Consider the following 15,313-nt stretch of genomic DNA (forward strand, 5'->3'; position numbering starts at 1 on the left):
ACTGGCTTCAAGCTTGCTTTTCATAGCTGCTAACAAGTAACAACAGATTTTTAGTTTTACAACCTCTCTTCCTACAGTTTGGATAGATCATCCAATAAAACAAAACCCAGGGGATTCAGTGGCAAAGAATCGGCCTGCCAATGCAGGAGGCACAGGAGATCTGGGTTCTATCCCTGGATCAGAAAGATCCCCTGGAGGAGGAAATGGCAACCCACTCCAGTGTTCTTGCCTCGAAGCTCCCATAGACAGAGGAGCCTGGTGGGCTACCGGCCATGGGGTCTCAAAGAGTCAGACAGACTGAGCATACAGTTATGGGCTAGGAATTCTGCTGGGTGCATTCATGCTGTTATACCAAAGGGTACCAATTAGTGCCAGCTTCTCACCTACTAACGTCCACAGCAATGATTACTAGGACCCTGGGAAAAATTTTAAATTAAGGTAGTCATTTGATGGGTGGAATCTTAGGATATTTTATTAATGAAAACGGTCCATCTTTTCACAGGAATCACACAGCATCAAAAGGAAACTCTCTCCCCAAAATATCCAACATCTTACTAGTTGTATCTTCCTCTTGACACCCAATCGCCATCCATATTAATGTGGAGGAACCCATGTTGAGACAGACAACAGCAACTTTTTGTCCTTTTCCCTAGAAATTTCTAATTGTCATTTAATATTAATGGTCTTAAACCAGATTTCCTGTCTTCCGGAACTGAACACTAATCTTAAACCTATATATCAGAGATGGGAAGGTAAAGATCCTTCATCTTTCACATTCTTCACATCTCAAGACCACAACAAAAGTCCTCAAGCCTCAAGCTTGGTCGCACTTTTATTTTTTTAATGATATGAAGCGATTAATGTTCACCTCCCCATCTTTTAAAACCCTTCTTTCTTTTTGGCAGTGCTGAGGCTCTGCTGCTGCTCAGGCTCTCTCCAGTTGCAGCGAGCGGGGGCTCCTCTTCATTGCGGTGCGCAGGCTTCTCACGCGGCAGCTTCTCTTGCCGCGGATCACAGGCTCCAGGCACAGAGGCTCAGTAGTTGCTGCTCCCTGGTTTTGCGCAGGCTTCTCACTGCGGTGGCTTCTCTTGCCACGGATCACAGGCTCCAGGCACACAGGCTCAGTAGTTGCCGCTCCCTGGCTCCAGAGCACAGGCTCAGTAATTGTGGCACATGGGCTTAGTTGCTCCGAGGCATGTGGGATCTTCCCAGACCAGGGATTGAACCCGTGTGCCCTGCATTGGCAGGCAGATCCTTAACCACTGGACCACCAGGGGAGCCCTTGACTGCACATTTAAATCACCTGGGGAGCATTAAAAAAAATTCAGATTTTACCTGGAGAGATTCTGATTTAATTAGTCAGGGATGCTGTGTGGGCTCTGGAAGTCTTCAAAATTTGAAATTCCAAGTGAAGCCAGAGCTATAAATCCACAGGTATATTTGTTTAACAGAGATGTTTTGACTAGAATTTACTCATTCAACCTGGAATGAAAAAAGAACAAAGGAAAGCCACTGAAAATTGATCATCCTGATTTCAATACACAGGAGAAGGAGTAATTAAAAGGAGTTCTTCCTAATTCAATTTTAATATTAGATCTTTATAGTATTATTATAATATTATGTAGCTAATTTATGAAATGAAATTTTAAAGTATAGGACAGATCACCACACTATTTTGCTAAATATCAGGAAAAAAGGATAATCCACATTGGATTTTTTTCAGGTGTTTGATGATGAAACACAGTATCTGGGCACTATGAGGTTTTAAAATGGGTACATTTCTTAGGTATTTGGGTGTATTCTGACTTTGACCGTGGAAAGAAAGTACATAGAATTAACTCTCAGGAGCAGGAAGAGATATCTTTAGTTCACCACTAAAGTCCTTATTTTGCTGGCCCTGTATCCACTCAACCGTCTATTATTTATTATTGTAAAAGAGATTCCTTTTTCATTGAGAGACTTCAAAGAGGTCTCTTTGAAATTTGGGAATTTCTCTAATATAATCTCTGCTGCCTGTTTCTTGACAACCAAGAAATCCATGACACATGGGACTACCACTGTTTGGGGAACTAACTGTTCACGTAATTGTCAGCTGGTAGGTTTCAAGATCTCTAGAGGATTGTCTGCTGCTCTTAGAGGCAACAGAAGTATTGACTTTTGCTACTTCCATAATAACAAGAATTTATCCTTTTAGGATGGCACTTTCCTGGTTAGAGACAGCTCTAAAAAAACAATATCCAATCCATATGTTCTCATGGTGTTGTACAAAGATAAAGTTTACAACATCCAAATCCGTTATCAGGAGGAAAGCCAAGTTTACTTGTTGGGAACTGGACTCCGAGGGAAAGAGGTAAGGATCTCAAAGTTGTAAAACTTCCCCCAATTTTCTGTTTGTGCCTCTCTGCATACCTACCTGCATAGAACCTGGCTGTAGCCTTCTTTTGGGGTCCATACTGCCTGGCAACTTTAGAGTTAAGTTGTGTTAGTGAAACCCTGCATTTTACTAGAAGGAAATAAAATGTTAACAGTATCTACCTCTGCCACAGTGTCTTTTTTACATCTTTTATTCTTACCAGTCTAAAATCACATGTGTAACTTAAAAAAATGTTTAAATTAAAAATATCATTAGATGGTGACAAAGTTAAGTCCCTTGTATGACACAGAGGTGAGTTAAAGTCACCTGTGTAGCATGATTTTGATGTAAGGGTATAGTGTATTTATAAGGCTGTGTCTTAAATGAACATCTGGAAAAATGACTTGGGTCATTTCTCACTAAAAATGGAGGTTAGGCCAATGATGCTGTACAAATTGCCAAAAACATTTTCCTCTGTTTTCCCAAGGTGTATACCAGTCCCTTTGGGGGTAGTAATGAGAACTGTGTGAAGAAAACCTTTCAGGGCTGCTTTTTGCAAAGGAAACTATGGCTAACCTAATGCTTCAAACGTGTTTTTTTAAGTTCAAAGTTCCAGGAGGAGGATCAGCTGTATCAAACATTTCCAGACAGAAACAAAACTTACCCGTAACTTCTACTTCACTCCAGATATTTTTGTTTTGATTATGTAAGCCAGTAGAACAAACACACGATTTGGTCACATGTTTGAATCACTGGTCCGGGGCGGTCCCGTAGAAGCAGGGACGCCTGCCCTCCAGGACCCCCACTGGGCTTGAGTGGGAGCACGCAGACACACGCCTCTCATTGCCGTTGCCCGGAGCGGGGACACCAGGAAGAGTAGTCTTGGAGCAAGTGCGCAGCTCTGTCTGGGGTACCTAGGTAACTTCCGACTCATTTCTAAATGGACGGATGGGGGTGTCTCAGTCTGGCCGTCAGGGAAAGGGTGATACAGGTAATGAATGAGAGTGTGGAGGCGGCAGCGGGGACACAGCAGATCTCATGAAGGAACTATGATGCCATACTACAGACATCATCTTCTACTACAGACAGCATCTCTGCTGTCTGACCTCCTGATTCCTTATATCTCCTAACATTATTAGTGATTTAATGGAGGGACACAAAAACCAAAACCAAGTCACAAATAGGACAATCCTCCTGAAATCCGATGATTGGTGTCCTTATAAAAAGAGGGAGGTAAACGGTGAGGCCCTATATTCAATAGCCTATGATAAACCATAATGGAAAACAATATGAAAAAGAATATACATATATCTTAATCACTTTGCTGTACATCAGAAACTAACACATTATCAATCAACTATACTTGAATAAAAAAGAACAATCCTAAGGTAAAGCTATCATAATTAGACTCTCCCTCTATCTCTCTCTGTATATAATATATATAACCCCCTACATGAAGTTAAAAATACATATACATAAATACATACTTGTCTTTTATCCATGGTTTGCTGAATGTTGGTGAGGAATTTTTTTCAAAGTTCCATAGCAGAAATCATTAAAATCTTTGCCAAATTTTACATAGACTGAGGTAGGATATTATGCAGATTAAAAAAAAAAAATTGCGAAATTCATGCTACATATTCCAATGCTGATTTTCTTCCTATTTTGACTCTTTCAGGACTTTCTGTCTGTGTCAGATATTATCGACTACTTCCGAAAAATGCCGCTTCTGCTTATTGATGGGAAAAACCGAGGTTCCAGATACCAGTGCACGTTAACGTATTCTGCAGGTTATCACTAGCAAGTTAGCCAAGCAAATGAACCTTCCTCCTGCCTCTGTCCCAGCATGGAAGATCAGTCAGCCTTGGTGAACGGTCAAACACTTGGGACTGAATTGAACCGCTTCAACGTGAATATAAGGGTTTTGTCCTTTCACTTATGAAAGTGTTTGAAATGAAGACTGTCAAATATCCCATAATTTATTTATTTTTCTTCAATGTTTGTAAAGTGCATGAGTAATAATGTTCACACGTGAAGTCTAACAGTGCACTGTAATGATTCATTTTAAAAACGTGTATTTTTAAATACCCATGTCCAAATACATTAGCTTGCACACCTACAGAAACAGTTTGGGGCAAGTTTAGAAACACTGAAATGGTAACAGATTTTGGTAACACATGAAACTGATTTTTTAACTAGCCAATCCTTTGTCGGTCAAAGGCAATCATCAATTTTATATGTATAATTTGAAAATTACTAAAATTCAGTTTCTTGGCAGCAATAATTTAAGAAGCTTCAAAAGCATTTCATCCTTTCTTATTTCATGTTTTTGCTGGAGGGTGGGGATTTTTTGTGTACTTTTTTTATGAAAAAGATAAATGCATGTTGGAATAACTTCCTGGAATTAAAATTAATTTGCCTTCTGCTTCACTTTTGGTTCCTAAAACAACTTATTGACTTTATTTCATGCTATTATTTTCCTGTTTTAAAGCAAATTTAAGCTACAAATACCAAAAGAAAACATTTTAAATTTAGAATGAGGCTTTGGCATCAAATACACTGGATTTAATTTCATCACATCTGACATCCTCATCCTATCTCTTCCACCTCTACCCAACTCCAAAAGTATCAAGTGATGTGATTTTTACCAACATCTTCCTGGGAAGATGAAAGAGCAATTTATGTATACATGGAAAAGTTTAATCAGACTTTCTAATTAGATACCTTTCTTCTATTTTTATCCCCCCTGCCATCTGTCATAAAGCCATTATCTTTACCCTTCCCCAAAAGGCTTTATAAATTCTTCAAAGCAATTCAGTTCTTTCCTTCAACTTACATATCTCATTTAACAAAAAATAGTTAGCAATTTCACAAGACGAAAACCTCACATTCACTTAAGTTTTCCCTTTTGAGGCCTTGGTTGTTATTCCACGACTTGTATCAATAACAAAATTTTTGTCTTCTTGGTTTTATCTATGAGTTTTAAAAGCCACAAATAATATCTTGTATTTTCATTTTCATGAGCTTGTAGAAAGACCGCTGGAAGAGATATTGGAAGTCATCTAGTTAAAAGTGATGATTTGCTAAGATAACGAATCTGTGGAGACTTTTAATCAATGATGATAGACAAGATGCTTCACAAAACTTCATCCTTACAAACTAGAAGTTCTCAAAACAGGACCCAGAACTCAGGAATTCTAAAACTGAAAAACCTGCATCATTTACAACATGTTTATTCAGTAGGATATTCAATGAGCATTTATTTCATGCTTCTTCTGTTCACTGAGCTGGGTGCTGGGTATTAAGCATAGAAAACTCTGCAGGTTCTGGTACGGAGTGAGCTGACCTTGTGCCTTGCTTCATGGTATTTTATACTTAATGTTCAAAAATTTCTAAAATGAAGAGCACAGTAGATTTCAAAGCAACTATTTGGTAATGAATAATGTTTACAAGGTAAATAAATGCTTATTATTTTAAGTTGCTGTTGGTGGAAAGTGGTAGAAAACCTATTCCACTGCAATAACTGAAATGAGTTGTGAGTATCTGATGTTTTTATGACTAGCATTCTTCCTCCCTTTCTTCAGGCCATGGCAATTCTATTCTTTTGGTGGGGACTTTCTTTCTCTAGAGGTTTCCCAGGTGGCTCAGTGGTAAAGAATCTACCAATGCAGGAGACACAGGTTCGATCCCTGGGTTGTGAAGATCCCCTGGAGGAGGAAATGGCAACTCACTTCAGTATTCTTGCCTGGGAAATGCCATGGACAGAGAAGCTTGGTGAGCTGCAATCCATGGGGGTCGCAAAGAGTCAGACACAATTGAGTGAGTGAGCAGGCGTGCCTGCTCCTTCTCCACTTTGGCATGTATCCCAGCCTCCCCACACACAGCTGCTCAGAACCCATCTTAACTGAAGCTGGCCCAGTCAAGATCCTTCTCTGGATTGTTAAACACAGAGGTTAAGACAGAGGATCTCTCTTTTCTCTGTACACCCACCATACCTCTACCCTCCTCTACCTGTTATATGGAAGGGATGGGTTTTTAATAGGAAAGGATATAGACCAGTGCACAGAAACAGAACCAGGGTAGAGATATCTGATGGATTAGTGAAGTCCCTGAAATCTATCCCAGCCATGGACTTCCAAGTCACACGACCTAATAAATGATTCAGCTAGTTTGAATTGTTTTTGACACTTGCTACCAGGAGACACCTGATTAATATAAACCCATACCGTACATTTATAATTTAGTAACTCTCTTTCAACCTAAGCCAAATTCGAGCATAGAGGATAGGAGGATAGTGCTCCATGGCCAACTTCCTATGTAATACTCTTGCCATTGGTGAAATAAATTAGCCATTTCTTGGAACATTAAAACAAGAGAAGCCTACAAGAGCATGAAATGATTTTTATAATTCAACACATTTTTATTTTTTTAATTGAATATGTTAGTAAACTCAATTTTCCTAGAAATGGGTTAATTCAATAATAAAAAGTCAAAAATTTATAACAAATAAATAAAAAGTCAGATTGAAAAACTACCAGAAGCAAGGGATACATCTGGCATTTTAGACTCTTCAAAGTGGGGGCTGTTTCCTTCTGTTTCCTTTAAGTCATCTGTCTTCACAGGATGACTAAAATGTAGGGTAAGGTCACAAAGCAGTAACTGGGAGAGTTCTGTGTAAAAAAATAATAATAATAATATAAGACACTATATTGTAGCACATATGTCACAGGCAACTATTATTTAAGTTGCTATTTCCTAATTATTAATTTAGTTTTTTAAGTGATTATTGCTTAAACCACAATTTAGATGTGCCAAATTTTGACTTAGAGTCAAATTTATACACTGCAAAATAAACATGATATAGAAGCTTAGTAGAAGGGCTCTTTAGCTCAAATTGTCAGCTGTTTTACTAAATTGCAATTTGATTTATGCAAATTTATGTATTTTTAAAAATTACTAGTTTTATCTGATATACATGCATACAGTAGAAAGAATCAAATAAAGCATGTTACAAAAAATAGCAGTTCCTATCTCCCAGAGGCAACCATTTTTGATGTTTTTGGAGCTCATTTTGTTTTTGTGGGGTGTGTGTGTGTGTGTGTGTGTGTGTGTGTGTGTTGCATTTTTATTTTGGGAGGGGTGGTATTTAACCTCCGTATCTCTAAATGATATGCATTTTTTTTCAATTTTAGGTATTTGCTTCTGACCACAGAAGATTACAATATAGCTCTTTTCATTTATCCCCATTCCCCCAATATACTTGAGTACAATTTTTCTTAGCTCAATATTTAATGTTTAATTTTTTTGATTATATATTCTTTACAGTTGAGTCTTGTAGGACGTTTCCCTTCCTGCAAGCTTCCACCCAACTACAGTTAATAATTGTTTCCTTTTTTCATTGCTTAATTACCATGGATATATTCCAAATTTACGCAGTTGGGTAAATCTCCTCCCTGTATAGTCAAGCGCTGTTACTGTTCTACTGTTGAGAGTCTCTCCTCTCCTAGAGCCTTCTCATCAGCTCTAGTTTGGACTGACAGCTCTCTATAGCTGCTACAGTTCACATCCTGGGCATTCCCTTCACCGCTATCCAATGGACTCCTTTCACCCCTCCCTTGTGTGGAGAATCTTTCTTCCAGAATCTCATGTCTCTCTCTTTTTTTTTTTGGTTTACTCCTTTGGTGGAATACAACCAAGGTAAAGGGAAATGCATATGTCTGAAAGTTTCTCTCTCTACACCAATGTTTAATAGATTGACTGGCTATAGAAATCTAGGTTGGACATCACATTTCTTCAGATTTCCAAACATAGTGCTGAGCTTTCTCTTAGCTTCCAGCTAATTTCATACAATTCTAATTCTTAGTCATTGTTTCTCTTTAAAAGATTTAAGAATCATTTTGTTCTTCCAGTGTTCTGAAATTTCGTAGGATTGCATTTTAGTATAAGACCATTTTCATCTACTGTGCTGGGCTCTTTCATTGTAAAAAAATCATATCCTTCAGCTCTGGAAAATTTTCTCAGATTACTTCTTTCGTGAATTCCTCCCCATTCATTGTCTGTTCTTTCTTTCTAACACTCTACACATAGGATGTTAGACCTCCTTGTCCATCTGTGTTTTTTGTTTACACTCAAGGGAATTTTCTTCATTTAATCTTTCAACCCTTCTCTAGAGTTTATTTCTATTGTCACACTTTTAATTTTGTTCTCCAAATATTTTTATAGTATCTTGTTCCTTTTTCATAAATGTAGCATCTTCTTTTACTTCTCTGTGGATATTAATGATAGTTTCTTAAGAGTTTTTAATTTCCATTTGTAATCTTTTTCTCCTCACTGATTGAATCTACTTATTGGTTCTGTCTCTGCTTTTCATATTAGATGTTTTCCTCAAACATTCTTTTTCCATAGTTGTCTGCTCATATTTAAGACTGTCGTACTAAAAAGACAATTGGAATTTCTTTCCCATGGCAATTATTGTGTGGTGATCTGGCTGGGTGTTTTGTTGAGGAAACTCAGCTATGAGTATCTTTAGGTCTTTTCTCTTAGGCTTATCAGATTCCTGAAAGGAAAATCTGCCTGAGTTTATAAATCTGTTTTGTAGCCAAGTGGGGAAAGAAAGCTATGGGTTTTGTAACTCAATATGTAAACTTTGTCTTAAGACCCTTGTTTTTAGTACTACTATTTCCTTCCACTTGTGAGACTTTAAGTCTCAGGTCTACCAGTTGTGTCACTCTGGGAAAGTTAGTTAATCCCTCTATATGTTTCTGTATCTGTAAATGTCAATGGGAGTATTTCCAACCTCATAAGGTTGTTATAGCAATTCAGTCCATTTATGTAGAGCTCTTGGAAGAGTATCTGAATTATGGTAAATGGTACAAGTGTTAGCTATTGACATTAATACTTCTGGGAGAAAGTAAATACTGGGAGAAAGAAATACTTCTGGGGGTAACGGAGTGTTTGTTTAATCTTCCATATTTACCAGAAGTCTACCTTCCTGTCTGGCTCTATTAGTCCTTTGTATCTTCACAGTCTGCCTATCCCACAACTTTTCAGGAAAACATGGATCATATTTATTCTATTTTACTTCATGAAAGAATAATTGCCAAACTAGAACAGTTAATCTAGTTTGAGAAAAATCTAATTGTTTTTAAAAATCTTCTCTAATTGTTTTAAATGAGTGCAAGCATCCAGAATCAATTATTCATTTAATAAATGTTGGCCAAAAGCTTATTATATAAAGGCACTGGGTTAAGTGCTAGGAATAACCTTAAGGGATGGGATAAGTAAGCAAATATTCAATTACAATACAGTATGATAGGTGATATGAAAAAGTAGAAGAAATGACATACTGGCTTAAAAATGTTTTCCAATGTAAGTAACTGTGACTAATAAGTAGCAGTTAACCTGGTGAAGTGGAGGTGGGGATGCAACCTGTGGAGATGGAGTGGGCACTTCAGGAGAAGATGCATGTATTAACTAAGGCACAGCCACAAACAAGAGCAAATGTGTAGATATGGAGATAGTTCAATGTGGCTACAGCCTGGAATGTGCAGGGAATGAAGAATGAGGTAGCAGAAAGGAGAGGTAGGTAGGGCCCGATCTCAAGGTCTTATAGTCCATTCTAGGAGGTCTGGACTTAGTCCTGAGGCCAATGATGAGCCAGTGAGCATTTTCAGCAGATTTATATTTCAGAAAGGTAATCCCTGCTGTTGAGATTGCTTTTGAGAGATGATGAATTAAGCAAAGGTAACCCTATTCCTTTACATCAGACTCCTCACAGCCTCTGTTAATATGTACTGTGAATTTGTGACAGAATTATCTAGCATAAAGTCCTTCCCAAAATTATTTGATCATCAGATCACTGATTCCATTTATAACATCTATTAACATCACCTGAGACAGCAATGTTCCCGGATCAAAGTTCATGAAGTGCTTGGGAAATGCTTCAGTCAGTTCAGTCGCTCAGTAGTGTCTGACTCTTTGTGACCCCATGGACCGCAGCATACCAGGCCTCCCTGTCCATCACCAACTCCCGGAGTTTACTCAAACTCATGTCCATTGAGTCGGTGATGCCATCCAGCCATCTCATCCTCTGTCGTCCCCTTCTCCCGCCTTCAATCTTTCCCAGCATCAGGGTCTTTTCAAATGAGTCAGTTCTTTGCATCAGTGGCCAAAGTACTGGAGTTTCAGCTTCAGCATCAGTCCTTTCAATGAATATTCAGGACTGATTTCCTTTAGGATGGACTGGTTGGATCTCTGTGCTGTCCAAGGGACTCTCAAGAGTCTTCTCCAACACCACAGTTCAAAAGCATCAATTCTTCGGCCCTCAGCTTTCTTTACAGTCCAACTCTCACATCCATACATGACTACTGGAAAAACCATAGCTTTGACTAGACGGACCTTTGTTGGCAAAGTAATGTCTCTGCTTTTTAATATGCTGTCTAGGTTGGTCACAACTTCTCTTTCAAGGAGCAAGCGTCTTTTAATTTCATGGCTGTAGTTACCATCTGCAGTGATTTTAGAGCCCCCCCAAAATAAAGTCTGTCACTGTTTCCATTGTTTCCCTACCTATTTGCCATGAAGTGATGGGGCCAGATGCCATGATCTTAGTTTTCTGAATGTTGAGTTTTAAGCCAACTTTTTCACTCTCCTCTTTCACTTTCATCAAGAGCGTCTTTAGTTTTCTTCTCTTTCTGCCATAAATGTGGGAAATGCTTAGGGGAATACATGGAAAAATGTAACAGGCACTCCCTATTTGGTGCCTAACAGCCACGTCCCTCTTCTTCCTGGGGCACAACTTGATTGCACTTGAGGTGATCCTCTCCCCAGTTTCAGCAGTATGTCCTGACTGGTCTAAACTGGTTGTGGCAGTCCTAGTCTCCTTGGTGGTAACTGCTGTAGGATACACATGTGGTGCAAATCTGGCCAATGAAAGGAAAGGGAAAGTGTGCTGGAGGGATCTGGAAGAAGGATTATTAAAAAGACACAGGCGGAGAGTGTCTGTATATGATCATGTTTGCAGGTAATGACCATGAGAAGTGATGAGCAGAGTGAGCATAACAGAGCAGAGAATATGAAAACCTAGTACCTGCTGAAACCTCTAAAATCCTGAATTAACTTCAGGGGTGCCCAACTGTGAATCTTCTTACTATTTCTTTATTGTATAATCAATGTTAAGTTGGTATTTTGTTACTTGTAGAAAGGTCCCATAACTGACACAGAGGCTGTCTTCATATATCAAGAGTTGTCAAAGAACAGTAACTACATATTCAGAGATTTTCATGGTTAGAAAAAGGACCAATGGGTGAAAGGAATAGGGAAAAGATTTCAGCTAGTCCATGATGAAAAACTGTCTAATATAGAATAGACTGGTAACAGAGAGTTTTCCAACACAGGAAATGTTTGGTCAAGAATAGATGAAATATTCAATCACGGAAATTCTACATGCTTGGAATAAAATTACAGAATATGTCTGTAAGGTGAGTGACTAAACATCATGATCTATAAGGTCTAATCCTACTAGAATCATCAATTCACAAAATCAAGCAAACTTACAAGTTTTGACTTGGAAGGAACTTTAGAGACTTAGTAATGATTAACGGATAACGATACTGAATTTTGCAGACTGTGACATCATTGTGTAACAGTTTGTTGAAGGGAAGGATGAGGAGTAAATTTAGAGGGGTTAGTTAGACATCATAAGGTTTCTATAAGGAGGAGAAGGGGACCACAGAGGATGAGATGGTTGGATGGCATCATCGACTCCATGGACATGAGTTTGAGCAAGCTCCAGGAGTTGGTGCAGTTGCTTATCTGCAACTCAGAAAACTGACTGCAGTTGCTGCAGTCCATGGAGTTTCAAAGAGTCGGACACGACTGAGTGACTGAACTGAAGCATTTTATAAAGTGTCAGGGATGAAAATTCAAGTCTGCTATCTTTCAGGTCAATGCTCAAACATAATGAATGCATCTTCAGAGATCTAGTTTCTATTACATTGTAAACATTTCTTAAGAAATAGAGAAATCCTAAGGAGTAGGCAAAATTCAGTTACATCCCAGCAGAAGCACAAATTGACTACTCTTTATAACAATGACCTGCAAACTTTTTAATTCAGTGATTCCTACTTACCATTCATTTTCTTTAGCTCCAAAGAAATTGTGTTAATGTTTTTAATTATGGCTTCCACATTTAGTTTATGGTCAGTAACATTATTCTTAATCATCTGGTTTGAAAAGAGAAACAATGTATAAATCATGCATGTATACTTTAAAAATACTCAAATTTTCAGCATTTCTGGAAGAAGAAAATCTGTTATTTCAGAACTAAAATTTTAGTGAAATTATAGTTTCTTTAAATGGTTAGAATTCTCACACAGGAAGTCATCAACTTGTTACTATTCTTCCAACTGAAAACACCTCTAACCAGAACTCTTAGGATGAGGCTTCTTCTTTAATCAAACCATATCCATACAATGGAGCCCTTACAATGGAAATGCAGATATCCCCATTTCAGAAATCCTCAGCACTTATAAAACTACCTTGTGGCTGGGTGCTCAGTTGCTTCAGTCCTTTCCGATCTTTGCCCCTCTATGTACTGTATCCCATCAGGCTCCTGTGTCCATCAGATTCTCCAGGTAAGGATACTGGAGTGGGACGCCATGCCCTCCAGAGATCCAATGTGGGTATCCTGCGTTGTAGGAGGATTCTTTACTGCTGAAACACTGGAGAAGCCCATAAACTTCCTTACAATTTAGCAATCTCATAATATCTTCTCTTATTTATGTAAGCATCATTTTCTGCGGAGAAGGCAAAGGCACCCCACTCCAGATTCTTGCCTGGAAAATCTCATGGACAGAGGAGACTGGTAGGCTGCAGTCCATGGGGTCGCCAAGAGTCGGACAAGACTGAGCAACTTCACTTTCGCTTTTCACTTTCATGCATTGGAGAAGGAAATGGCAACCCACTCCAGTGTTCTTGCCTGGAGAATCCCAGGGACAGCGGAACCTGGTGAGCTGCCGTCTATGGGGTCGCACAGAGTCAGACACGACTGAAGTGACTTAGCAGCAGCAGCAGCATTTTCTTACTTATGCCTGAATGACAAGGTCCATATATGATTTATTTAAGTACATATTAAAGCATAAAAAATAAGACACAATTATAACTCCTTGATAAAGAAGATGGCAACATGGACACTTGTACTTTAGCTTTGGGAGTTAGGGCAATGCATATTCTAGTTCAGCTGAGATACATAAATCAACAGATTACGTTATATGTACAAAACATATGTTTAGTCAATTGTGTCAGATATAAACATATGGAGATGTTTCCAGGTCATTCACTAGAAACTAACCTTAGTCATTCAAATATCTCAAAATAGCTTGAATAAACCACAATTAGTGCACACAACTTCAGAAATACAGAATATGGCAAGTTATGCCTTAGGCTACTTGTCCAAAAAAATGAGAACAAACTAACCTTGGAATCAATTCTTTGCCCCTGCCTTTTCCTGAGTCAAGGGAATTTATCCTATTTCACTCACTTCAGAGCCACTGTAAAGGAAATAAATTGTTTGCTCTCCAGACAATGAATAAAGTACACCCTGCATCCACCTACAAGCCCCTAGGCGCTCAAAATCTAACGGCAGCTATCTTACTTGGGTATAGCAAAGTCAGATATACAGGTCTGAGGAGAAAGTAAAGATGATAAAAAGCAAAGGAGGTGGGGTGGGGATGGTGCAATTCAAGAACCTTAAAGAAATGAACGCAAAAATAGAATTAAAACCCTGAGGTAAGTAGAAACGAAATGCAAGGAGAAATGCCCAAGAAAGTTGACCCTCCCCACTCTGGGTTCCAGTTACCCAGGACCCCCAGGTGCCCATAGGTAGGTGGGGTCAAAGGGCAGCGTGGCAAGGAGACCCCTTTGGACTAGACCAAGGCCAGAGCTAGTCAACCCTTCCCCAGGAAGCTCCGTCAGGCCGTCACTCTGAGACTGGAGACGCTGGCCAAGCGGCACGTCTGCAGGAGGGGGGAAGTGGAGACCAGGATCGGGGCCCAATAGCACTGGAGCCCACCATACCATAGACTGAAGGCATGAATGCAACTAAGGCACTATCCCGGGACCAAGGGCCAGGAGGCCAGGCCGTCCGGTAAAGGGAGACCATTATCCCCTTCTTCTAAGAGCCACGCGCTCCTTCTCGGTCTGACGCCCGGAGGAGTCTCCGGTCTGTGGCCGCAGTCTAGGGTCTGAAGATGGCGCCTGAGGCAGCCTCGAAGATTCCGCAATTCCTCAGGCTCCCAAACCAGATCGGAACAAAGTGAAACAGACTCAACGTGACCACCGGCCCCGCCCGGACCCTCCCGGCCAACCATTCCTTCTTGACTCAACACACGACCGTGCCTGTGAGGAAAGAGGGCCTTGCGAACTGCACTGGGTCCAGGCTGAAGATGCAACTTGAGGCAGCCTGGACAGGTTAACAGTCTTCACCTGCACCACACAGACCAAAGATGTATTAGGATTATTTAAAACCCAGTAACCCAGGCCAGCCCACAACCCGGACTCCGTGGGGACGCACCAATTTCTCGCTGTTAAGTGGGGAGAGCAAGAGCTGGGCCGAGGAAGTGAGATTGGGCTTCCCGATTGGTCAGTGTCTTCTCCTCGTGCATCCTGGGAGTTGTAGTCCCACGCTAGGCCCCTGCAGAGAAAGTTCTGGCTGCGTGGCAGGAAGTGATTAGTACTACTGCGTGGGCAGAGCAGGACAACGAGAACGCATTTTCCCGACTGTGTGCCAGGCGCTGGGCTAGGTGCTTTACAACTCTTGTTTGCCTTTAATTTTCACAGAGTAGGAGTGTGGTTAAGGTCAGACTTTGGACTGAAACTTCTTGGGTTTAAATTCTATTCCAGCACTGGTTTAGCTATAGATGTCCTCAGCTATCATATGAAGATAGGAATAACTACTGTCCATCT

The 15,313-nt window shown here is 39.8% G+C and overlaps 2 protein-coding genes across 4 annotated transcripts in view; one reads left to right on the plus strand and one right to left on the minus strand.

The window, feature by feature from the left end:
- The window catches only part of LCP2 (lymphocyte cytosolic protein 2), a 47,154-nt gene extending 42,371 nt beyond the window's left edge, over positions 1 to 4,783 (plus strand). For both annotated transcript variants that reach the window (XM_081520797.1, XM_081520799.1), the window contains exons 20-21: positions 2,195 to 2,350; positions 4,032 to 4,783. In XM_081520797.1, coding sequence (XP_081376923.1) covers positions 2,195 to 2,350; positions 4,032 to 4,154 — 279 coding nt within the window. In that variant the 3' untranslated portion in view covers positions 4,155 to 4,783. The remainder of the gene's footprint in view (positions 1 to 2,194; positions 2,351 to 4,031) is intronic.
- A 1,969-nt stretch (positions 4,784 to 6,752) lies between these two features.
- On the minus strand, positions 6,753 to 15,008 carry C8H5orf58 (chromosome 8 C5orf58 homolog). Of its 2 annotated transcripts, XM_081520801.1 has the most exons (5): positions 14,922 to 15,008; positions 14,747 to 14,833; positions 13,826 to 13,899; positions 12,480 to 12,573; positions 6,753 to 7,023 (listed from the first exon to the last, which is right to left on the minus strand). In XM_081520801.1, the coding sequence occupies exons 4-5, from the start codon at positions 12,571 to 12,573 to the stop codon at positions 6,872 to 6,874; spliced, it is 246 nt and encodes an 81-aa protein (XP_081376927.1). In that variant the 5' UTR covers positions 13,826 to 13,899; positions 14,747 to 14,833; positions 14,922 to 15,008; the 3' UTR covers positions 6,753 to 6,871. The 2 variants fall into 2 exon arrangements, with proteins under 2 accessions (XP_081376927.1, XP_081376926.1); XM_081520800.1 differs by lacking the exons at positions 13,826 to 13,899; positions 14,747 to 14,833; positions 14,922 to 15,008 and adding an exon at positions 14,426 to 14,489.
- Positions 15,009 to 15,313: the final 305 nt, after the last annotated feature.

This window comes from Giraffa tippelskirchi, chromosome 8, assembly GCF_054371585.1.
Source record: "Giraffa tippelskirchi isolate mGirTip1 chromosome 8, T2T-mGirTip1v1.2.pri, whole genome shotgun sequence".
NCBI lineage: Eukaryota > Metazoa > Chordata > Mammalia > Artiodactyla > Giraffidae > Giraffa > Giraffa tippelskirchi.